Source organism: Camponotus floridanus, unplaced genomic scaffold (genome assembly GCF_003227725.1).
Source record: "Camponotus floridanus strain SB8 unplaced genomic scaffold, Cflo_v7.5 scaffold291, whole genome shotgun sequence".
Lineage (NCBI taxonomy): Eukaryota > Metazoa > Arthropoda > Insecta > Hymenoptera > Formicidae > Camponotus > Camponotus floridanus.
In genome coordinates this window covers 33,219-59,384 of record NW_020229427.1, presented here as the reverse complement: position 1 = coordinate 59,384, position 26,166 = coordinate 33,219, and the positions used below count along the sequence as shown (strand labels likewise).

Below are 26,166 nucleotides of genomic sequence, written 5' to 3'. Positions count from 1 at the left end.
ATTATGACGATTAATTTAAAGAGTATAAGATTTCTGATGTTTTTATATCTCATTTTTCTAAGACTACATTATAAAATAATAATAATATTAATATAAAATAATAATATAAATATTGATTAATATAAAATAATTTGAAAATAAAATCTATTTAATTCGATTTAAGTTTTTTCGGTTTTTAAGTCTCGATATTTATTCAAATATTTTACAAAATCGAATATTTTTTGAATAATTCTTCCTTCGCTTACTCTGTCTTTTCTATCATCAAATAATTTCTATCATAAAATAATTAAAGTTTTCGAAATTTCGGACAATGTATTAGCATTATACGTCCAAAACAATATTTTAATCAAAATTATTTTATTTAAATTGTTGATAATTTAATAAATTGATGGTGTAATAAATCGAACCGCACAGTTATTATGACAAATTTCATTTTGTTTCTGTAAATATAATCCTTTCGTTATTAATGTGTGCAGTTATCAAGAGCTCTGGATTACGATTTCTAAATAAGCTATAATACACAATCGAGAATGTGTAAAAGGAAAGATTAACGATTTCTCGAAAAGACATGAAATTGCAGTCAAATTAAATATTTATATTGCTTATAATTGTATGTGACATTTATCGTACTTTTGATAGTCAACAGAAGCAGTCAGACTACATTTTGTGGATCAGTCTAAGTTAAATTGGAAAGTTAAATTGGAATAAAGAATCAACATTAAAAAAGAGAGAGAAACCAATCACGAATTTATAGTAAGTCATATATATAAATATATATATATATATGTCGGAATCTTTGTATGTTAAATTTGATCCATTGATATCGAATATCAGCATGTTGCCTCAAAATAATGTCCCGTCAATAAATGATGAGCAAAATGGCAAGAGCTAATCGCCACTTCCCGATGTTGGTACATCAAAACGTAATCGATTTCGTCCCGATATCAAAAAAGCAGCCTATCTATAGCTGCTATAACAGGACGTGGAGTACCAACGGATAGTTGCCATTCACTTTTATCATTTTGCTCTTCATTGGTGGGACATTATCTTGAGGCAACATGCTGATATTCGATATCAATGAGTCAAATTTAACATATAAAGATTCCGAGATATATATATATATATATATATATATATATACATATATATATATATGTCGGAAAAAAATATTAATTATAAATATTTTACTGTTTCCAAAAAAAATTGTATTGTCCAAACCCAGATAGCACATGGAACTCCTATGGACGTCCAATGGACATTCGAGTTTGGACATGTGGACGTCCATAAGATGTCTGAATTAAGTCCGACGGATATCCATTGGACATCCATAAGACGTCGGTTATTCACTACTTCGGATGTCCAAAAAACAATCCAAAAAAGGACTTAAAATGGACATCATTTTCAGTCTTACTCTTTCAAATTATTATTGGAATAAATATCAAAAATTCATAAACTCAGAAAAAAATTTATATTTAATTATATATAATTGTGTAGATATAATTATGTATGGATTTTGACCTAATTTAATCATATATAAAAAATTGTTCTTTATTATACATAAATAAATAGCATTATGTATCCTTCATAACATTTAAAACATAAAAAATTCTTTGGCCCAACAAAATTAAATAATATAATAAAATAGTATAATTTATCTATTTCATATAAAACTTTACATAAAATTCATGTAAAAATTTTATTTATATTTATACTTGCTTATTGCACTCTACATTTTAAATAGGTAATTTAAAATGTAAAGTGCAACAAGCAAGTTTAAATAAGTACCGGATTATTTTCGTTTATTTGCCGGACATTTACTTGTACGACTTATAAAATCAATTTAATATCTGAAACTCTTGTATTGAAATCACAAATTAAATTGAACAGTATATTTTTAATCTTATTTGTTACTCTTTGCAAACTTTATATAATTCTTATAACTAAAACTTAAATACGAGAAAGATAGCGCATCGCACGTCGCATAGCGGTAAACGAACGAACTAACACATCCTTGCGTGCTCGCGCGAAACTTTGATGTCCAAGATCGGACATTTTGTGGACGTCCAAATATTGGCCGTTAACGGATGTCCCGAATCGGATGTACGATGAACAGTCATTTCATGTCCATGGACGTACGGACGTAAAATGGACATAAAATGAATGTCCATAGGATGTCCTGTGCTGTCTGGGAATGTATTAAATATTTAAAAAAAAAACTGGGAGAGAGGGAGTGAGAATAATAGTCACTTATTAATATCTTATTATATTATTTTATTATCATAGTAAAAGTCACAATTATATTTAATGCATAAAGTACTTATTACTTTTTCAAAATATTCATGTGTAAACTTTTATAAATAATTTTATATTTTAAATATTAGAAAATGTTTGTTTATAAATAAAATTTTATTGAATTAGATAATTTATAAAATTATATATAAATACATTATTATATTATTTTAATATTATATTGTTCATATAAAATGAGCAATGGCGCCCGCGAACCGCGCGCTTGTGTGTTCTAGTTAGGTAAATAATATAAAAGTACTTTCGTGCAATAGGCTTAACAATCGTTTCTTTTTCAATGGAACAGCAATGTTAGCAGACTTTTTCCAGTAACCAAGATTTTATTCTAAAGAGTTTAATATTATTATGTAATAAATTTCTGAAAAGAATGTCGAACGTGTCTCTTTGTGTTCTTTTTTGGTTCTTAATTGTGGGCATATTTTCTTTTGCTATTGATAAAAAAGTTAAATCGTCAGACGAACAGCTTTCTTATACAGATTTAATCGCATCGATAAGTTAACTTCCCAAGAATATATTTAAGATAAAAAATTGAATTTATTATGATTAAATATTGAAATTATTAAAACTGAATTTATTTCTATTTATTGTAATAACGATGCTACCCACATAATAGACATTTATTATCGTATATTATTATAACATATTATCATATAAATATCATAATCTTGTCGAAAAAATATATTCATTTTTTTTATTGTAAGTACCTAATAAAATTATCTCAAAACATTATCTCTCTATTATTGTTATTTTATGTTAATTTTAAAGGTATTTTTTAATGAGATGTCTACCAACGGAATCTCACTTAATTTTACTGCTAGGAGGAGATTATAATGAATTTCTTGTACAATCATGTATCAATATGATATCTACAACATTAATAAATGAAACAAATCTTCGATTTGGACATTTACCCTATCAAGATATACTCCTATCTAACGTTCAAGAGTTACAATTTCACCTATTTTCTTCGAGCGCATCGTTTCGTGCTAGTGACATCTTCTCAACTCCTTTTGCGAAATCTGTTACAAGTAAATAATAATAAACGAATTTAATAAGTATATAATTTTATGAAAAACATGTATAATAATATCGAATGCATCAAAACTAATAGTACAATCAAAAAGGATGTAATTCTATATGAAAAATAAGTCGGAAATGCATAATAAATATAGTAAATATAGTGAAATTTTATTATATACAAATTTCTTTTTTAGAAAAACAAATTTGATGTTAAAATAGGTGTGCACTTCTTTTTTTTGGTCTTAACGACCTAAATTATATGTTACTTTTACTTATAGTTATATTTCTCTTGTATCAGTTCTGACAGCTTACTTTTGTCGATAATAAAAATTTATCGCGCAATTTGACAGCAAAATAACGCGAATCCATATGCAATCGAAACAATTTAGAGATTTGGGATTTTTCAATTATTTATTTTCACACATGTACAACTGCGAGAATAGGTAAAAATTTCCTTTGTATGCATTCGCGCTTTGATAGGAAAAGTCGACCACCATTGGCCGGTATGCACTCGATCGGACATTAGTGCGTATAAGTGTGTTTAGTATCTTTCCGAGTGTTATATTCACGTGTTTATGCATTATTATTTATGGTGTCCGCCGGCAGTACTTTACAGATATTAAGAGAAAAGAGAATAATAAGAAAATATTAATAGAAAAGACAAGAATAGAAATGCATCAGTTTTTCGAGAGACAGTAAACGAGAGAGAGGAAAAAAGATCAAAAGAGAATAGCTCCGGGGTTGAGGAAGAAAAGGGAAAACGTTAAAGATAACCGAGTAGTCTTTTCAATTTATAGAACTTTTCGCTATAAAATGCATCTCTTCTTAAGATTGTCGAGAGGATCTATGTAGTTCGGTACTCTGTTTATGATCATCGAAGGCGCCAAACGAGAAGCCAATGAACACACGTTATTATCGACACGTATAATTATTGTTTAATCTCAATTTATTTAAGAGAATTTGAAGCAGCGATACAGCCTTATATTTTATTTAATGCGCAAAATTATGCGAATTCAAAGAAATCAATAAATTCCTAAATGATCTAAATTGAAAAAATTTTAATATTAAAGAGAAACAAATGCGAAAAAATAAGTGAGAGAAAAATGCATTAACATAATATATTAAATTTGTGTTCCAAAAAACAATTCATTTCCCGATCTCTTTTTTTCACATTTCATTCACACTTGCGAAAAAACTAATTTGAAACTTCTTATTAGATAGTCTTCTCTTTTTGCAATACCTTACGTAAATGGATTACTGCATTAATAGATTACGAAAATAAATTTAAGAATAATGAGTTATATCGCGTACGAACTAATTTTCGCCGATAAATTAAACCGATACATTTTTAATTGTTTTGCTCTCACGGTGTATCGACGACGTGCGATCGCGCTTATTATTTTCACAGTTAGATGCCACGAGTTGCCCGCGTTCGCAAAACATAAACACAATTATTTCCCCCATCCGGGGGTTCATATTTTGAAAGATGTGCGACCTTCTTCAGATCGACGAGAACGACTCACCGACGATCACGCAGTTTCTTCCAGACAAAGAATAATTATAGTTGAATTACCGTTCTGAATATTTAAGGAAGATTTCCGGATCAGAGTGCAAAATCTTTATAAACTCTCAAGGTATGTAAAAGAAATCTTAAAGTAGATATTAGAAATAACGTTCAGAAATTGCCTCATCAACTTTAAAGACAGAATGTTAATTTAATTTGGAATTTCATTTCAGTATATATATTTAGAATTTTATGATAAATCGTGAATATAATTAAAGTTGATCTATCGGAGCAATAATGCTACGAATTGTAAATGTGCGTGTTTTTAGTCGTACTAATCGCGAGGAAAAGATAAATAATATTAGACATAATTCGACATCAATATGCGTCATTTCTTTCAGTTATAGCTTAGTTGAACGCTAATTTCTATCGCTAATTTCGATGCGCCGGAAATAGAAGTGGTTTGTCCTATATTAATTAGCGTTACGCGTGTTCAAAGGAGCAAGCCAATGTGTCTACTGCGGTAATGACTCGGACACGTCTAATGAAACGTTGTTTGCGAATCGATCGCGAATAAATTCCCTCATCAACCTTGAAACATCAAAATAAAAGTGTATTTATGTAAATTGTAGCCTAAAACGATGTAGTTAAAATTAATAAGTATACCGATATACAAATTGATATTATATCGAAAGTACATTTAGATTCGATCTTTATTGATATAATGAAAATATTGAGGCACTGAGATAATTATCGCTATTTAGTTGTAAGCTATTGAAAATGAAATTTTGCTTTTTATAAAACAAGCTCCGATATTTGTATAAAGTATATATATATATAAAATTATTCGTTCATTAATTCTAAAGACATTTTAATAGATATTTAATTTTTAAAGCTCAGTTATTAATCTTTCTCAATATCTTTACTAAAAACAAGACTTTATACTTTCAAATCTAACAGAAATACATGCGTACATGTATGGGTATATTTTCGTACAAACTATGAACAATACACGGTATCATTATTGGAAGGTCACATCCTTGAAAATTCACGAAACAAATATCGTTAATCCTAACTGAAATATATGAGAATATAATTTTGAATTATTAGATTCGTATTTATTTATATTTTTATATACAGGCCTGTGCATTGTATGAAACCTTATTTCTTTAACATACAGTCTGAATATAATTATCTGTTTGTCCGAGATAGTGTTTTTGCTGTTTTCACAAATGTAGTCAAAAACGCACTCCTTCGATAAAATATATTGAATACTTTCAAGATTATCGAAATAGATGTGAGTTGTCTAGTCCGCGCGTGTTCCAGTTAACTTCATTTTTTTAATTCATTTGGTCGAAGGTTGCGTAATGATACCGCTGTTCACAATTTCAATCTACTTTTAATTAACGCATGCTCACTTATATTTTATATTCTCTAATTATTTTTCTATTCTTATTTATCTTTCTATCTTCGAATAAGCTTATTTTCTCTGATATAAATATAAAATATATAATAAATATTTCTCTGATAAATATAAATATATAATATATTCTTTTAGTTTTTTAATCCAACCTCGTGTATGCGTTCGCGTAATTAAATGAGAACGAATATTTTCAGATGTCCACGAACCAATTGAACGTGCTTGTGAACTTGATGATCGCCATCGCGTTTTTTGTGTCGGAATCAAGAGACGCACAAACGAACGGCTACCTCAACCAAGAGCCCGCGATCTTGCCCCAGAAATATTGTGGCGAAATGCTCTTAAATATTCTACGTATAGTCTGTAATGGCACATACAATTCCATGTATGATAACAGTACGGATCAAGGTAAGCATAAAAGCTAATCAATACAAAAGATATTTTTTTTTGCTTATATAAACGAATCCAAACGCCAAATAGGATAGATCGGTAATAGGATATCGGTAATGAATTAGTGAGCAAAATTTTTTATTTCTGCAACAATGTTAAATAATATTTCTTTCCTAAATGTATGCAATGTTTTTTTTATCAGATTTTAATATTTGTAATTATAGTTGAAGATGATAGTTTAATCAGCAAGATTTATTTATGAATTTTTTAACGTATCTCTTACTGCTAGAATTTAATCACATATGCGTATGTGTTTTATACAATAAAATAGAAGAAATTTTAATTAATTGTTATATATTGTTTGAATTGCCATTTATAAATATTTTATAAAATATTTTATACAAATTATTTAAATACTGTTATTAATATGTATTTTTTAAATACCGTTATTAATATGTATTTTTTAAATACTGTTATATACTGATAAATCTATTCTGTAATCTATTAAAAATCATATAAATGCGATAGTTTTTCTTTTAAAACGCATGCAATATTTATAATAAGGCATTTTTTGGACAGCGATTATTTATCGATGTCATTACGTAGCCTTCGATTACGAGTTTAAAAAATGAAGCTATCTGGAACAATAATAAATTGCCCGTAAAAATTATTCAATTAAACCGGATATTATGCATATAAATAGAAAAAGTGTTTGAACGATACGATCTTTTTATATTACTTCTACACACTGCTACAAAAGTTTGCATTTATTTTCAGAAAAGACGATGGCCAATTATCAGTTTGATTCCGACTCTTCCCCGTCCCCAGTAACAGCACAGGAGACGTCGAATGGAACGTTCGATGATAGGAATAATCGACGAAAACCGGAAGACATCTATGAGGAATGCTGTCGCAATTCGTGCACGTTAAGCGACCTGTCCATGTATTGCGCTTAACTGTAGTCCTTAAGCACTTGTCCGGAAATCAGTAATTCTTCGGACTCCGCTTTACCACTCGATCATCATGCAGCCGAATCATAAGCCCAGCCATATGTGCATATATCCATATACTCATACACACATACACACATCACACACACACACACACACACCACACACACACACACCACACACACACACACACACACACACACACACACACACACATACATTACATATGTACAATATACGTTTGGAAAGTTTACTAGTTGCATCATGACTCATGCTGGGGACTAATTTCATAATAACGTTATAATTATGTATTATATTTACGTAATTTTTTGCGAAGAAACTAATTCTCTTGACGTATGATCGTATGCGTGATTCTTTTGTTCGCGATCTCCTTTCGAAAGACGAAAAGGCAGCGAAGAGAAGGCAAAACTTAAGAAAATGAAAGAAATGTAATCTTAAAAAAATGAGATATAAAAACATCAGAATTCTTATGCTCTTTAAATTAATCGTTATAATATTGTTTAATATTAATTATAATAATATTTAAATAAGTATTATTATATTTCTTGAAAATTAAAAATGACTTTTTTGTGAGAATACTTTTATATACTGTAATAATGTGACAATCTATTATGTAGATAAATTGTTATAAAATAATAATTAATAGATATTAATTATTATAAAATAATAATTAATATAAATATTGATTAATATAAAATAATTTAAAAATAAAATCTATTTAATCCGATTTAAGTTTTTTTCGATTTTTAACTCTCGATATTTATTTAAATAACAAAAATTGTTCAAAACATATTCGAATTTGTAAAATATTTATTTAAATATTTTACAAATTCGAATATGTTTTGAACAATTCTTTCTTCTCTTACTCTGCCTTTTATATCATCATAAATCAATTAAAATTTTTGAAATTTCGGACAATGTATTAGCATTATACGCGGAAAGCAACATTTTAATAAAAATTGTTTTACTTGAATTGTTAATAATTTAATAAATTGATGGTATAATAACTTGAACCACACAAGTATTGTTACAAATTTCATTTTTTTCTGTATAAATGTAATCCTTTCGTTATAAATGTGTCCAGTTATCAAGAGCTCTGGATTACGATTTCTAAGTAAACTATAATATATATATATATATATATATATATATATATATATATATATATACATATGGATTAATATTATCTATTGGATGTCCATATTAGTAGTGAGAATCTATTTTATAAATCATATCTGTGAGAGTGTTAGAATTAAGGTAAAAGAATATATATATATATATATATATATATATATATATATATATATATTCATTTATCTTTCTGCACTAACATCACGAATAAAGCATAACACATTGTTGATATACTTGCAAAGTAGGATAACATTTCGAAAGTTATTTGCATTCCAAATATCGAATTCAACTCACGAGCAATGCGACATAATTCTAAATGAAGATGCCTATCAAAAGACATGTATTTTGTTATTATAGAAAATCATATTTTTTATTCGTATAAAGTGTAGTTATACATTGAAAGAATTCATATAAATTTCATTTTCTTAATTAATTATTTTCGGAAATACTAAGTTCTACAAAATTTTATTATTAGATGAATATCGAAATGATAATTTTTTCGAACATGTGCATATATCGATTTACATTAAGATCCACAACACTGTCTTGTAATTGTAAGTACATAAAGTATATCGATGTAGACCAACAATAGGTTTTCTCCTTTCCACTTAAATATTATACATTGGAAGCCGTATTCTTCTCTCATCAATAGACATTTCATATGCTTGTTTATTTCGTCAAATCTATTATCGATATACCTGTATTACAATGTTTTACAAATTATAAAATACATTATTTTGAAATGTTATCTCCAGAACATATTTGTGATGTATTAATGTACATTAATATGATATACTTTAAATATATATTATATAATATTTTATTTAATTAAATATAAATGGAATAATATTTAAAATATTTAAAGAAAAAATATAAAATACTTGTGATGTCTATAATTTATAAATTAATATAAAAATTGCAAAAGAATCTATAAAAATATGTCTAAAATAAAATATAAAAATATATATAAAAATATATATAAAAATTTAAAATATATACAACTATTTGTGTGTGCTATTTAAATATATATATGAACATATATACATAGATGCACACACACACACACACCACACACACACACACACACACACACACACACACACACACACACACGCACGCGCGCCGCGCCGCCGCCGCCGCACACACGCACACACACGCACGCACGCACACACGCGCACGCACACGCACACGCACACACACACACACATATGTATATATATGTGTATACATACATACAAATATATTAAATATTATACAAACCATAAGATAAAAATAAATAATAAGTTCATAAATGCATTTATATGGCTGCAATAGTTTAATATAGCTGTCAAAAATCCCCAAGCGGATTTTGTTATATACTCAGCCACCATAGTGTATCATAAAAGTTTATAGTCAGAATGTACATAATCCAGCCAATGGCTTGTTTCGATCTCTTATATATTTTTTATGCATTTCTGGAGTGTGCCTAATTTCTCCAAAGTGTCATCCGCAGCAAACTTTTTCAAACATGTTCCAAATCTCTAAAAAATAAACATAAACACATAATTTAATACGATCCATGACACAATTTTTCTCTTTCTCTTTCTTTTTTTCTTTCTCTTCTTCATATAAAGTATAATTACATACATTTTAATAGTTTTAATTGCATGTTTAATAATAAATCATCTTTTTAACAGAGCGGATCGATTATATGTGTAGGTGCTGAAAAGAACATGTATTATAATGATGAAAAAATTAATAACATTTTAAATTGTTATAATTGCAACGCGTATGAATACATAAATGAGTTTTATTAAATTGACAGTGTTATTTTGCAATAACAATGACGACCACGATCCAACAGGAAGTACGACATCTTTTCATTATATGTTATTGCCGGTTTAGGTGTCTATCCTTTAAAAACATCTAGACCGAAGATTAAGTGGATTACATATTTAAGTATTCTGTATTCTTTAACAATATGGTTTATTTATTGGTATGTTTTATACTGTGGAATGAGTTCTTATTCACTGATATAATATTTTGAATTAATATTATAATAATTAATATGGGATTTAATATGATAATCAAAGCAAATATATCTACTATTCTTAATATATGTATATCATGATAAGATATATATTTATGTATATTTTTATTTAATCGTGTTCTATATAATTATGTACACATATTTAAATTTATATTAATTATAATATTATAGTATGGTAAAATTATTACGTTCCCATAATTTCGTTTATGGTAAAATTATTACGTTCCCATAATTTCGTTTACGTTCCCGTCTATTATTTTAGAAATTTCTTTTGTTTTTAACAGTATTGTGCTATTATTTATACATAATCCTTATACAGGAACAAAAAGAAATACAAGTATACTTCTGGCTTTGTCTCATTGTCAGTGGATAAGTCTTTCTATTTTTAGTGAAGTTATGCGCTGTAAATTATATCTGTGAGAATGTAACAATTAAGGTAAAATAATGCGCAACTCTTAATAAAGATATATATTTGATGTAATAAATTCTATTCAAATTTCAGGTTAATGAAATTGACAAAACAACTCATCAATTTAAAAATTCTATTCGATATGCAGATATTTGGAAGGAGATAAAAAATATTGATATAGCAACATTGATTATAATCTTATATTTTATATCTTATATTTATCTCGTTTTATTTCTACTTTTTATTTTAACATTATTTTATAAATAATTAGATTGTAATTTTTTATTACATCTTTTATATGATATTTTTATTTTTATATTTTGTAGTAGTAGAAATTAGATTAACATACAAAAATACAGGTTTAATATAGTGTATTATATATGTAATTTTTTTATGCGAAAAAATTTAATTTACATATTTTCTTTCAGGTTTTTATGACAGTTTCCACATTTGTAATCTTCATACTGCAAGTGGCTGCTATACCTAAAAAAGAGTCAGATTTTTAAAAGAAACTTGTCAAAATTATTATTCTGTGTGTTAACGAGCATACATTAAATAAAAATTTAAAATTTAAAGTACACGTTACATAAATCATGAACCATACAATTAATATCCATTTTATCAAATTTTGCATTTTACAATATTCTTTGGGTGTTCCAAGATGTTCCAACGTATTATCTATATATATGATAAAGATCTTAATATACACTTATTTAGATAATAATAATATGTATGCAATGTAAAGGCATATGTTATGCGACCTATGATTATGCATGGTATAAACTGAAACAGAATTAAGCCAAAAGTCTGACAATGATTTGTGCCAAAAGACCTCTCTATACAGGAAAAATATTTACAGGATATTTACAGGAAAAATATTTCCAATGACATTATCCATGTTTTGTAGAGTAAGATAGCCACTTAAATATTCGCGCAATTTTATAGAATATTAGATTATAATGTTTTCTTAAAAATATATATTTTATATGTACATATCTTATAAGCATTCATTTGTATATCTTATATTTTGCTTTTAGCTAATCAGATGGTTATACAATATATCCTGCTGTAGTACTGCTCGCTAATCAATGATTTTTGAACATTGACTTGAATATAATCTCCGACAGACAACAACATTTAATTAATGCATCAAACTGTTTAATTCATGTATTCACGTGACAAAGTGGTATTGCTATAATTCGAACAAAATAAATTCTCATGTGTATAATCAATTGCAATAAATAATCATATTTATATTATTGAGAGAATATTTTAAATTTTATCAAAACTATCTTATATATTATTCAAGCTGTTTAATTGATTTGGAATCTCAATAAATTGTAGAGACATGCATTTAAAATGTTTCAAATTAATAATATTATCTCTTTACATATGCATATAGACATATTTAATATAGCAATTTACATGTTGAAATTGTTAATTAAGTTATTGTTTACTCACAATATATCGATCGCACTTGAACTGTCAATAAACATCATCTCTTGCACACTTCATTATATTATTATAACAATTTATATATTGATGTAGACACATAGATACGTATACACTACTAAAAAATATATCAAGAAACACGGTAGTGTCTTGAAATCGAGTGATCACTCAGGCGCAAGACACACCGTGTATCTTTACGCGAATGGCTAAGTTGAGAGTAATGCATATTATGGGTTTTCAATAACCGTTAAATCAATCAAATTATGTTATGAGGCTTGAAATAATTTTTCAATTTTACAACCAAATATCTAGTAAAATATTCATTTTTTTATTATCTTACCTTAATACTTTTATGTGCAAAATAATGAGAGGCATCAATTGGTGTAAAGAAAACACACAGTTGTTTTAAAAAAAAAATATGTACTTGTTAATTGCAAATTACATATTTTTTCTTCGGAACAATTATATGTTTTTTTTCCATCGGAGCAATAATGCTACGAATTGGAAATGTGCGTGTTTCAGTCGTACTAATTGCGAGGAAAAGATAATTCGACATTAATATGCGTCATTTCTTTCAATTATAGCTTAGTTGAACGCTAATTTCTATCGCTAATTTCGATGCGCCGGAAATAGAAGTGGTTTGTCCTATATTAGTGTTACGCGTGTTCAAAGGAGCATGCCAATGTGTCTACTGCGGTAGTGACTCGGACACGTCTAATGAAACGTTGCGAATCGATCACGAATAAATTCCCTCATCAACCTTGAAACATCAAAATAAAAGTGCATTTATGTAAATTGTAGCCTAAAACGATGTAGTTAAAATTAAAAAATATATCGATATACAAATTGATATTACATCGAAAGTACATTTAAATTCAATTTTTATTGATATAATGAAAATATTGAGGCAATTATCTGAGATAATTATCGCTATTTAGTTGTAAGCTATTGAAAATATAAGGCGAAGTCGCTGAATCGGGAATCGAACCCGAGTCTTTCGCTTGCCGGGCGACTGCTCTTACCACTGAGCTATTCAGCCCCACACCGACACTTCTCCTGTCCGTTTTTATTAGTCTATGGAAATAATAAGAACACGATCATTTTAGCTCGGCGTGTAATTTTAAATAAATTGATAAATAATACGGCTCTATGTATTTAACAACATGATAATTAAATGAGCAATAAGAGCCTAAAAAATGCGATGGTAATGCGTGAATTTTTTCGAACATTAATTGTTCGAAATTAAATATATATATATCAGTATTTATGATATTTTATTTTAACATAAACAGTTTGTCTCCGCGCGTTTTCCAGACAGTTCCTTCGTTTTTTTAATTCATTTGGTCGAAGGCTGCGTAATGACACCGCTATTCACAATTTCAATCTACTTTTAATTAACACATGCTCACTTATGTTTTATATTCTCTAATTATTTTTCTATTCTTATTTATCTTTCTATCTCCGAAAAAGCTTATTTCTCTTATATAAATATAAAATATATAATAAATATTTCTCTGATAAATATAAATATACAATATATTTCATCTTTTAGTTTTTTAATCCAACCTCGTGTATGCGTTCGCGTAATTAAATGAGAATGGATATTTTCAGATGTTCACGAACCAATTGAACGTACTTATGAGCCTGATGATCGCCATCGCATTTCTTATGTCGGAATCAAATGACGCACAAACGAACGGCTACCCCAACCAGAAGCGACCGTGCCCCAGAAATATTGTGGCGAAAAGCTCTTAAATACTTTACATACAGTCTGTAATGATAATAGTAGATATCAAGGTAAGCACAAAAGCTAATCAATACAGAAGATATTTTTTTTCGCTAAATATAAATGAATCCAAACGCCAAATAGGATAGATAATACATCGGTAATGGATTAATGAGCAAAATTTTTTATTTCTGCAACAATATTAAATAATATATTTCTTTTCTAAATGTATGCAATGTTTTCTTTAACAGATTTTAGTATTTATAGTTAAAGATGATAGTTTAACCAGCACGATTCATTTATGAATTTTTTAATGTATCTCTTATTGTTAAAATTTAATCGCATATGCGTATGTGTTTTATACAATAAAATAGAACAAATTTTAATTAATTGTTAAATATTATTTTAATTGCCATTTAGATTATAAATATTTTATACAAATTTTTTAAATACTGTTATTAATATGATATACTGATTAATCTATTCTGTAATCTATTAAAAATCATATAAATGCGATAGTTTTTTTAAAACACATGAAATATTTATAATAAGGCAATTTTTGGACAGCGATTATTTATCGATGTCATTACGTAGCCTTCGACTAAACGAGTTTAAAAAAATGAAGCTATCTGGAATGCGCACGGACGAAATGAACTGTTTACTAAAATAATGCCTTATTATAATTCTATTGACCATCTCATATTAACCATTGTATATATGATTTGCGGAAATTCTCGACGGAACGCTTTTGCGCATTTGTAATAATCATAATATTTAGAAAGTTAATAGGAACAATTTGGAAGATAATATTTACACGCACAGAAAGATTTTTCACGTGCGACAGCAGTCTATTAGTTACAAAATTTGCCTTTTTAATGCAACGATCATTTCGATCATTAGTATTAATGTTCGCATTCCTTCTTTCTCGCTTAATATCACCAGCGATGATATGACGAATATTTCATAATGGAACTAAAGTGAAATTATCGAGATACACTATCATCTAAATTATCAAATACAAATCTGGATGACGCAAAATATTTGAATGTTTGAAAAAGTATATACATGTGTGTGTGTGTGTGTGTGTAAAATAGTTTTACAATTTAAAATATATCTAATAATTATAATATTAACTACATAAATATATAAAACGACTCGTTTAAAAGTACAAATAACGTTTAATATGTTCTGGACTTCTAATTGAATGGCTCAATATAAGAATGAGATCAGTCAGTAATTTAAAATGCTCACTTTAAATACAACTTCACATTTAAAGTGAACGTTACGGACTATGGGTGCTTCCAATTATGAGCGAATTTTTGCTTTAAACCCATCAATTTCTTAATGACTCCTTAAGCACAGTATTATATGAAAAGCGATTAAGCGCAGCGATAATCAATCTCTGTCTGCAATTAACCAATCATCACTTTGTCACTGATGAATAATGCATGTAAGTATCGCATGTAAGTCGTATTACGTATTTCCGAGTGGAATCATCTAACAATAAGTTATCTAACAAAGACACTCTCTATAATCGTCTAATTTATCTTTATAAATTATAATGAATTATATTTGTGTATATTATATGTGTATATTTAATGTGTATTTTTTTTAAACTATTACCGCTAAGAAAGTTTTGAGATTTTCAAACAGTAATATTCTATCTTGAATATTTTTCAAACCGTGAAGAAGCAAATACCGACTACGACTAAGGGTATCAACTTCGATTACGTATACACGCAAGATATGATCTTGAAGATGGCATGGGACAAGAAAGAACTTTCTGGAAAATCTCAAACTTTCTTAGATTTTTAAATGAGAAAAAATAAGAAGCGGAATGTAATGAATATACAATAACAAAATGACCATAAAAATTGTTCGATTAAACCGGTGATGCATATAGATAGAAAATGTGATGGAACGATACGATCTTTTTATATTATTTGTACACACAGCTACAAAAGTTTGCACTTTTTTCAGAAATAAAGAAGATAGATTATGCATTTGCTTCCGGCTCTTTCCCGTTCCTGTCCCGATCAAGAGCACAAGAGATGTTGAATAGATCGTTCGACGGTAGGCGCTATCGAAGGAAAGCGCGAGATATCCACGAGGAGTGATGTATCAATAAGTGCACGAGAAGCGTCCTGTCCATGTATTGAGCTTAACTGTCCCTAAGCACTTGTCTGGAAATCAGTAATCCTTCGAACTCCGCTTTACCGCTAAATCACCATGCAACTGAATAAACCCAGACATAAATGCATATATCCATATACTTAAACACACATACACACACAGGGAGACACACACACACATACATTATATATGTACAATAAACGTTTGGAAAGTTTACTAGTTGCATCATCGCTCATGCTGAAGACTGATTCCATAATAACGTGATAATTATGTATATATTTACGTAATTTTTTGCGAAGAAACTGATTCTCTTGACTGAGATGATCGTGTGCGGGATTCTTTTGTTCGCGATTTCCTTCCGAAAGACGAAAAGGCAGCGAGGAGAAGGCAAAACTTAAGAAAATGAAAGCAATGCAGTCTTAAAAAAATGAGATATAAAAACATCAGAAATCTTATGCTCTTTAAATTAATCGTCATAATATTGTTTAATATTAATTATAATAATATTTAAATAAGTATTATTATATTTCTCGAAAATTAAAAATGACTTTTTTGTGAGAATACTTTTATATACTGTAATAATGTGACAATCTATTATGTAGATAAATTGTTATAAAATAATAATTAATAGATATTAATTATTATAAAATAATTATTAATATAAATATGGAATAATATAAAATAATTTAAAAATAAAATCTATTTAATGTAAGTTTTTCGATGTAAGTTTTTTCGGTATTCAACTCTCAATATTTATTTAAATATTTTACAAATTCGAATATGTTTTCAACAATTCTTTCTTCTCTTACTCTGCCTTTTCTATCATCATAAAGTAATTGAAATTTTTGAAATTTCGGACAATGTATTAGCATTATAAATGTGGAAAACAACATTTTAATCAAAATTGTTTTACTTGAATTATTAATTATTTAATAAATTGATGGTATAATAATTTGAACCACACAAGTATTGTTACAAATTTCATTTTCTTTCTGTCAATATAATCCTTTCGTTATAAATGTGTGCAGTTATCAAGAGCTCTGGATTACGATTTCTAAATAAGCTATAATACACAATCGAGAATGTGAGAAAGGAAAGATTAACGATTTCTCGAAAACACATCGAATTAGTTCAGTAATATCTCAGTAATATTTCTTTCGTTATTGCCAGTAATATTAAACTACAATTCATCTCTCTACTTCATAAATATAATATAAATATAACAAATATAAAAATAAATAAATATATATATATAAATATAAATATACATAAATTTATATATATATACATATATATATATATATATATATATATATATATAAAGTCTGATCGGGAAATAAGTCATGTTATATAAAAAATTTTAGAAGATTTTTTTTATGGGTTCGATGTACTAACTAATGACATTCATAATAAAATAATCGTCACTTCATGACTGAAAAATGACGTAAAAATAATGTTATATCAAGACGTCAATACAAAGTCATGTAACAATAATCAGTCATTTTGACGACATATGACCAAAAATGACTAATTTGGAACGTCAAAATGACGTGTTCTTGCTACTTGGGAAGTAATCCCTCGCATAAAAAAAATTGGTACACGAAATAAAACTCATCCTATATACAGTCTCCTGCACTATCACACTATCTAGTACACATTAATAACAGACTTCTAAAGTTATTTAGAGACGATTTTTCTTAATTGAAAATGTCGAAGGTTTGTAACTGAATCTAAAATTAAAATTTTATTAAAGTGAACTTCACCTGGATTTAATTAAAGAATGTAGCTTTGTTAATATATTTTAACTTTACGAAGTTTGCAAAAAGTATATTAAGTAGAGAAGATCGTCATATTTTAATGAAATGACGGGGCTGGTAGCGGATTCTTTACTTATTTATTTGGATATTTAACATATTCTCCAAAATTACTTTTTTAAAAAGTAAAAAAAGGTTAATCATGTGTCAGTATTAAATTGTAAAAAATTTTATATTATTGTAAAAAACTGTTATATGCACAAGACATAGTATTATTTAAACTACAAAAATATTACNTATTTTATACAAATTATTTAAATACTGTTATTAATATGTATTTTTTAAATACCGTTATTTAATATGTATTTTTTAAATACTGTTATATACTGATAAATCTATTCTGTAATCTATTAAAAATCATATAAATGCGATAGTTTTTTCTTTTAAAACGCATGCAATATTTATAATAAGGCATTTTTTGGACAGCGATTATTTATCGATGTCATTACGTAGCCTTCGATTACGAGTTTAAAAATGAAGCTATCTGGAACAATAATAAATTGCCCGTTAAAAATTATTCAATTAAACCGGATATTATGCATATAAATAGAAAAAGTGTTTGAACGATACGATCTTTTTATATTACTTCTACACACTGCTACAAAAGTTTGCATTTATTTTCAGAAAAGACGATGGCCAATTATCAGTTTGATTCCGACTCTTCCCCGTCCCCAGTAACAGCACAGGAGACGTCGAATGGAACGTTCGATGATAGGAATAATCGACGAAAACCGGAAGACATCTATGAGGAATGCTGTCGCAATTCGTGCACGTTAAGCGACCTGTCCATGTATTGCGCTTAACTGTAGTCCTTAAGCACTTGTCCGGAAATCAGTAATTCTTCGGACTCCGCTTTACCACTCGATCATCATGCAGCCGAATCATAAGCCCAGCCATATGTGCATATATCCATATACTCATACACACATACACACATCACACACACACACCACACACACACACACACACACACACACACACACACACATACACACACACACACACACACACACACACACATTACATATGTACAATATACGTTTGGAAAGTTTACTAGTTGCATCATGACTCATGCTAGGGACTAATTTCATAATAACGTTATAATTATGTATTATATTTACGTAATTTTTTGCGAAGAAACTAATTCTCTTGACGTATGATCGTATGCGTGATTCTTTTGTTCGCGATCTCCTTTCGAAAGACGAAAAGGCAGCGAAGAGAAGGCAAAACTTAAGAAAATGAAAGAAATGTAATCTTAAAAAAATGAGATATAAAAACATCAGAATTCTTATGCTCTTCAAATTAATCGTTATAATATTGTTTAATATTAATTATAATAATATTTAAATAAGTATTATTATATTTCTTGAAAATTAAAAATGACTTTTTTGTGAGAATACTTTTATATACTGTAATAATGTGACAATCTATTATGTAGATAAAATAATAATTAATAGATATTAATTATTATAAAATAATAATTAATATAAATATTGATTAATATAAAATAATTTAAAAATAAAATCTATTTAATCCGATTTAAGTTTTTTTCGATTTTTAACTCTCGATATTTATTTAAATAACAAAAATTGTTCAAAACATATTCGAATTTGTAAAATATTTATTTAAATATTTTACAAATTCGAATATGTTTTGAACAATTCTTTCTTCTCTTACTCTGCCTTTTATATCATCATAAATCAATTAAAATTTTTTGAAATTTCGGACAATGTATTAGCATTATACGCGGAAAGCAACATTTTAATAAAAATTGTTTTACTTGAATTGTTAATAATTAATAAATTGATGGTATAATAACTTGAACCACACAAGTATTGTTACAAATTTCATTTTTTTCTGTATAAATGTAATCCTTTCGTTATAAATGTGTCCAGTTATCAAGAGCTCTGGATTACGATTTCTAAGTAAACTATAATATATATATATATATATATATATATATATATATATATATATATACATATGGATTAATATTATCTATTGGATGTCCACATTAGTAGTGAGAATCTATTTTATAAATCATATCTGTGAGAGTGTTAGAATTAAGGTAAAAGAATATATATATATATATATATATATATATATATATATATATATATATTCATTTATCTTTCTGCACTAACATCACGAATAAAGCATAACACATTGTTGATATACTTGCAAAGTAGGATAACATTTCGAAAGTTATTTGCATTCCAAATATCGAATTCAACTCACGAGCAATGCGACATAATTCTAAATGAAGATGCCTATCAAAAGACATGTATTTTGTTATTATAGAAAATCATATTTTTTATTCGTATAAAGTGTAGTTATACATTGAAAGAATTCATATAAATTTCATTTTCTTAATTAATTATTTTCGGAAATACTAAGTTCTACAAAATTTTATTATTAGATGAATATCGAAATGATAATTTTTTCGAACATGTGCATATATCGATTTACATTAAGATCCACAACACTGTCTTGTAATTGTAAGTACATAAAGTATATCGATGTAGACCAACAATAGGTTTTCTCCTTTCCACTTAAATATTATACATTGGAAGCCGTATTCTTCTCTCATCAATAGACATTTCATATGCTTGTTTATTTCGTCAAATCTATTATCGATATACCTGTATTACAATGTTTTACAAATTATAAAATACATTATTCTGATATGTTATCTCCAGAACATATTTGTGATGTATTAATGTACATTAATATGATATACTTTAAATATATATTATATAATATTTTATTTAATTAAATATAAATGGAATAATATTTAAAATATTTAAAGAAAAAATATAAAATACTTGTAATGTCTATAATTTATAAATTAATATAAAAATTGCAAAAGAATCTATAAAAATATGTCTAAAATAAAATATAAAAATATATATAAAAATATATATAAAAATTTAAAATATATACAACTATTTGTGTGTGCTATTTATATATATATATGAACATATATACATAGATGCACACACACACACCACACACACACACACACACACACACACACACACACACACACACACACACACACACGCACACACGCACACACGCACACACGCACACACGCACACACGCACACACGCACACACGCACACACGCACACACACGCACGCACGCACACGCACACGCACACGCACACACACACACACATATGTATATATATGTGTATACATACATACAAATATATTAAATATTATACAAACCATAAGATAAAAATAAATAATAAGTTCATAAATGCATTTATATGGCTGCAATAGTTTAATATAGCTGTCAAAAATCCCCAAGCGGATTTTGTTATAGGTATACTCAGCCACCATAGTGTATCATAAAAGTTTATAGTCAGAATGTACATAATCCATCCAATGGCTTGTTTCGATCTCTTATATATTTTTTATGCATTTCTGGAGTGTGCCTAATTTCTCCAAAGTGTCATCCGCAGCAAGCTTTTTCAAACATGTTCCAAATCTCTAAAAAATAAACATAAACACATAATTTAATACGATCCATGACACAATTTTTCTCTTTCTCTTTCTTTTTTTCTTTCTCTTCTTCATATAAAGTATAATTACATACATTTTAATAGTTTTAATTGCATGTTTAATAATAAATCATCTTTTTAACAGAGCGGATCGATTATATGTGTAGGTGCTGAAAAGAACATGTATTATAATGATGAAAAAATTAATAACATTTTAAATTGTTATAATTGCAACGCGTATGAATACATAAATGAGTTTTATTAAATTGACAGTGTTATTTTTGCAATAACAATGACGACCACGATCCAACAGGAAGTACGACATCTTTTCATTATGTGTTATTGCCGGTTTAGGTGTCTATCCTTTAAAAACATCTAGACCGAAGATTAAGTGGATTACATATTTAAGTATTCTGTATTCTTTAACAATATGGTTTATTTATTGGTATGTTTTATACTGTGGAATGAGTTCTTATTCACTGATATAAAATTTTGAAATAATATTATAATAATTAATATGGGATTTAATATGATAATCACAAATATATCTACTATTCTTAATATATGTATATCATGATAAGATATATATTTATGTATATTTTTATTTAATCGTGTTCTATATAATTATGTACACATATTTAAATTTATATTAATTATAATATTATAGTATGGTAAAATTATTATGTTCCCATAATTTCGTTTACGTTCCCGTCTATTATTTTAGAAATTTCTTTTGTTTTTAACAGTATTGTGCTATTATTTATACATAATCCTTATGCAGGAACAAAAAGAAATACAAGTACACTCCTGGCTTTGTCTCATTGTCAGTGGATAAGTCTTTCTATTTTTAGTGAAGTTATGCGCTGTAAATTATATCTGTGAGAATGTAACAATTAAGGTAAAACAATGCGCAACTCTTAATAAAAATATATATTTGATGTAATAAATTCTATTCAAATTTCAGGTTAATGAAATTGACAAAACAACTCATCAACTTACAAATTCTATTCGATATGCAGATATTTGGAAGGAGATAAAAAATAATGATATAGCAACAAGTAAATGTAGTAAATGAAATTGTTTAAGTAAAATAAGATTTCTTCTGTACAGATATCTCAATTTACTTTGCAAATAATGCTTCATTTATTGAAATTTAATGGAATGAGTGTCTTCTACTTTGGCAACGACTTTCTTCGAAAAGTTTATCTTTGCATTTATCTCTTTTCATTTCATTTTTTGTTTTTTATCATTTATAATAATTGAATGAAATTTTTCTTTCTCAATAATTTTTCATCAAAACTTGTTTCTACTGTTTCTCATTATCATGAAATATAATAATTTCTTCGGTTATTAACGTATTTTATTGATATTTCCAATGAAATGCTATTCTCACATTTAATAAAAGTTAATTAATTAAAGTTTTTTCCAGTTTTGCATGACGATCATATAACTCCTGATTATTATAGTGCAATTAAAGATAATTATTAATTTTAATTGACTTATAATTAACCAACACTTTATCGAATCTAACATTGCAAGAATACATTAAGATTATTTATGGATTATACTAATATAATATTATAATTAAACAATAGTATAAAATTATAAGGATGGCATTATGAGATCGTTTGTTATCGACATTAATATTATCTGATGATATTGATCGACTATGTCATTCTGCATTTATGAAGAATTAAATGATGATTTGACATTTTTACTGTGCATTATTCTATCTCTTTAATGAATGATTTCAATCAAATGAGTTTGAATAGATAGTCCATGTTAGTTCGCGGCAGAAATCGTGAGAGTGACGACTATCTATGTCAAATATAATAGAAAAGGCTATATATCCTATACTTCTAACAGCTTCAGTTCTCGGTTTATGTGTCTATTTTCCAAAGAAACTTTATTTACGTATTTTTTTATAATATAACAATATGGATTACTTATGGATGTTTTTATTATTATATAGTGACAATATTTAAGATAGAGGTATGGTTTCAATCAACTTCTATTATAATTTATATGCAGATTGGCATTCTTGCTACATCTATTGTTACAAATGTATATCAAAATAAGGTAAATATGTATATTTTTAATTTGTAGAATAAATAAAATATAATACTTTATGTAATAAAAATATTATCTTTTAAAGGATGATTATGATATTTTCCTAATTTTATAATTTAAAATTTATAATTTATTATTTAATACATTAATATTATTCATATAATACAATCTTAACGCTATATATAATAAATTAATACTATTTATTATAATATTTAATTGAATTGTATTCTTTAATATTGTTTAGAGATTTCGAATATTTATGGAAAGACTTGCTGCTGTGACGAAACGTTAAAAGAGTTAAGCACTCCCAAGATATATCGACAACTACATGCATATGTGAAAAGAATATTAATAGGATGGTTCATATTTACTTATATAGGAAATACATGTGATAGCATTTGGTGGTTTTACCAAGTAAAGGATCTTCGATACATGATTGTACCTTACATTATAAATCATTTTAAACACGTCAACATATTTGAAGATATATTATTCGTGACTTTTCTGTGGTTTGTATAATGTTACACCAGTATACCTAAATATAATAATTCATTTGGTAATAAATCTACTTATTTATTGTTTTAATACATGTATTTTATAAAATATATATTTATAAAGTTATTACTCTAAAAAGGAATACACTAAAGAAGATAATAAATAATTTTTTAGAGAAGAATCTAATATTTTCAATAAAAATGTCTCGAGAAAAAAGAGAAATGTATTTCATATTCATTTTGCAGAAACTAAACTTGACTAAAACATTTCATCGTAGATTATTTTCATTTCAAGTAATTATGTATATAGTTAATTTTTTAGTATATTTTAATATTTTTTTAGTATATTTTATTATACAATTAAAATCGTCCTTTGTAATAGGTATATTGGTACTAGATTTGACAAGGTAAATGAACACATAAAATATCTATTGATTAAAAAAGAGTATGGATTGAGATATACATGGAAAAAATCTGCGCTGACCACTCAAGGATGTATCATGTACACTAATAAATACAAGTGCATATTGTGGACTTCAATGTAAATAAAGATAATAAAATATATATGTTCGATAGACATTGATTTAAATATAACCTATTAAAATAAATAATGCATATATATAGAAAAAATTGCATTTATGCAAACAATAAAGAAATGATTTTTCTACACACATCGCGTTTATCTTTTCGTTCTTTCATTAATAAATTTTATTCTTTTATAGGCATGTCCATCTGGAATTATGTCAAATCGCTCGTGAATTAAATATAATATTCGGTCCCCAATTGACTATAAAAATAATACTCTATTTGGTAAATATAACAAGATTATGTTATTATGTTATTATGCACGTACAAACGAAGAGTCACATTATACTTGCACCGCTTTCCTGGTTGTCTGTGTTTTTTTGGATAGGTTTGCACATAGCCAAACTCTTCTGCTTAAATTATGTCTGCGAGAACGTCAGTGCTAAGGTAAATTCTCGCAACTTTCTCAATCCTGTAAATATATATATATATATATATATACAGGGTGACCCATTTTAACTTAGGCAGCCAAATAATTCGAAAAATAAGCACACTACGAAAAAATGGTTAGAATCAAAATTTCGTCATTTCGAGGGGGACGTACAATGACGTTAAAATCAGCCCCCCACCCCTCCCCCTGGGCGGTGAGGGGGGGCAAGTTTGAAATCTTAAATGGAACCCCCTATTTTTCATTGCATATTCTTGTAGCTTATCTCGAGAGCTTTCCAAAACACTATAATTAAGTACCTTTTTATTAAGTACTTTTTGAGTTATAAGGCTTGAAATAATTTCTTAATTTTACATAAACCATAAAATATCTAGTAAACCATTCATTTTTCGATTATCTTACCTTCATACTTTTATGTACAAAATAATGAGAGGAATCAATTGGTGTAAAGAAAACATACAGTTGTTTTTAAGAAAAAATATGGAATTGTTAATTGCAAATTACATATTTTTTCTTAGAAACAACTATGTGTTTTCTTTACACCAATTGATTCCTCTCATTATTTTGTACATAACTGAAGGTAAGATAATCGAAAAATGAATGGTTTACTAGATATTTTATGGTTTATGTAAAATTAAGAAATTATTTTAAGCCTTATAACTCAAAAAGTACTTAATAAAAAGGTATTTAATTATAGTGTTTTGGAAAGCTCTCGAGATAAGCTACAAGAATATGCAATGAAAAATAGGGGGTCCCATTTAAGATTTCAAACTTGCCCCCTCTCGCCGCCCAGGGGGAGGGGGAGGGCTGATTTT

The 26,166-nt window shown here is 27.2% G+C and overlaps 2 protein-coding genes across 2 annotated transcripts; one reads left to right on the top strand and one right to left on the bottom strand.

Moving 5' to 3' along the window:
* The first annotated feature begins 4,814 nt into the window (after nucleotides 1-4,814).
* Nucleotides 4,815-8,097, top strand: LOC112638354 (LIRP-like). The gene is made up of 3 exons (XM_025409936.1): nucleotides 4,815-4,961; nucleotides 6,449-6,659; nucleotides 7,419-8,097. Exons 2-3 carry the CDS (start codon nucleotides 6,449-6,451, stop codon nucleotides 7,595-7,597), a joined length of 390 nt encoding a protein of 129 aa, XP_025265721.1. The 5' UTR covers nucleotides 4,815-4,961; the 3' UTR covers nucleotides 7,598-8,097.
* A 12,331-nt stretch (nucleotides 8,098-20,428) lies between these two features.
* On the bottom strand, nucleotides 20,429-21,688 carry LOC112638347. Its single transcript, XM_025409929.1, has 3 exons — nucleotides 21,540-21,688; nucleotides 20,791-20,948; nucleotides 20,429-20,601 (listed from the first exon to the last, which is right to left on the bottom strand). Exons 1-3 carry the CDS (start codon nucleotides 21,686-21,688, stop codon nucleotides 20,429-20,431), a joined length of 480 nt encoding a protein of 159 aa, XP_025265714.1.
* Nucleotides 21,689-26,166: the final 4,478 nt, after the last annotated feature.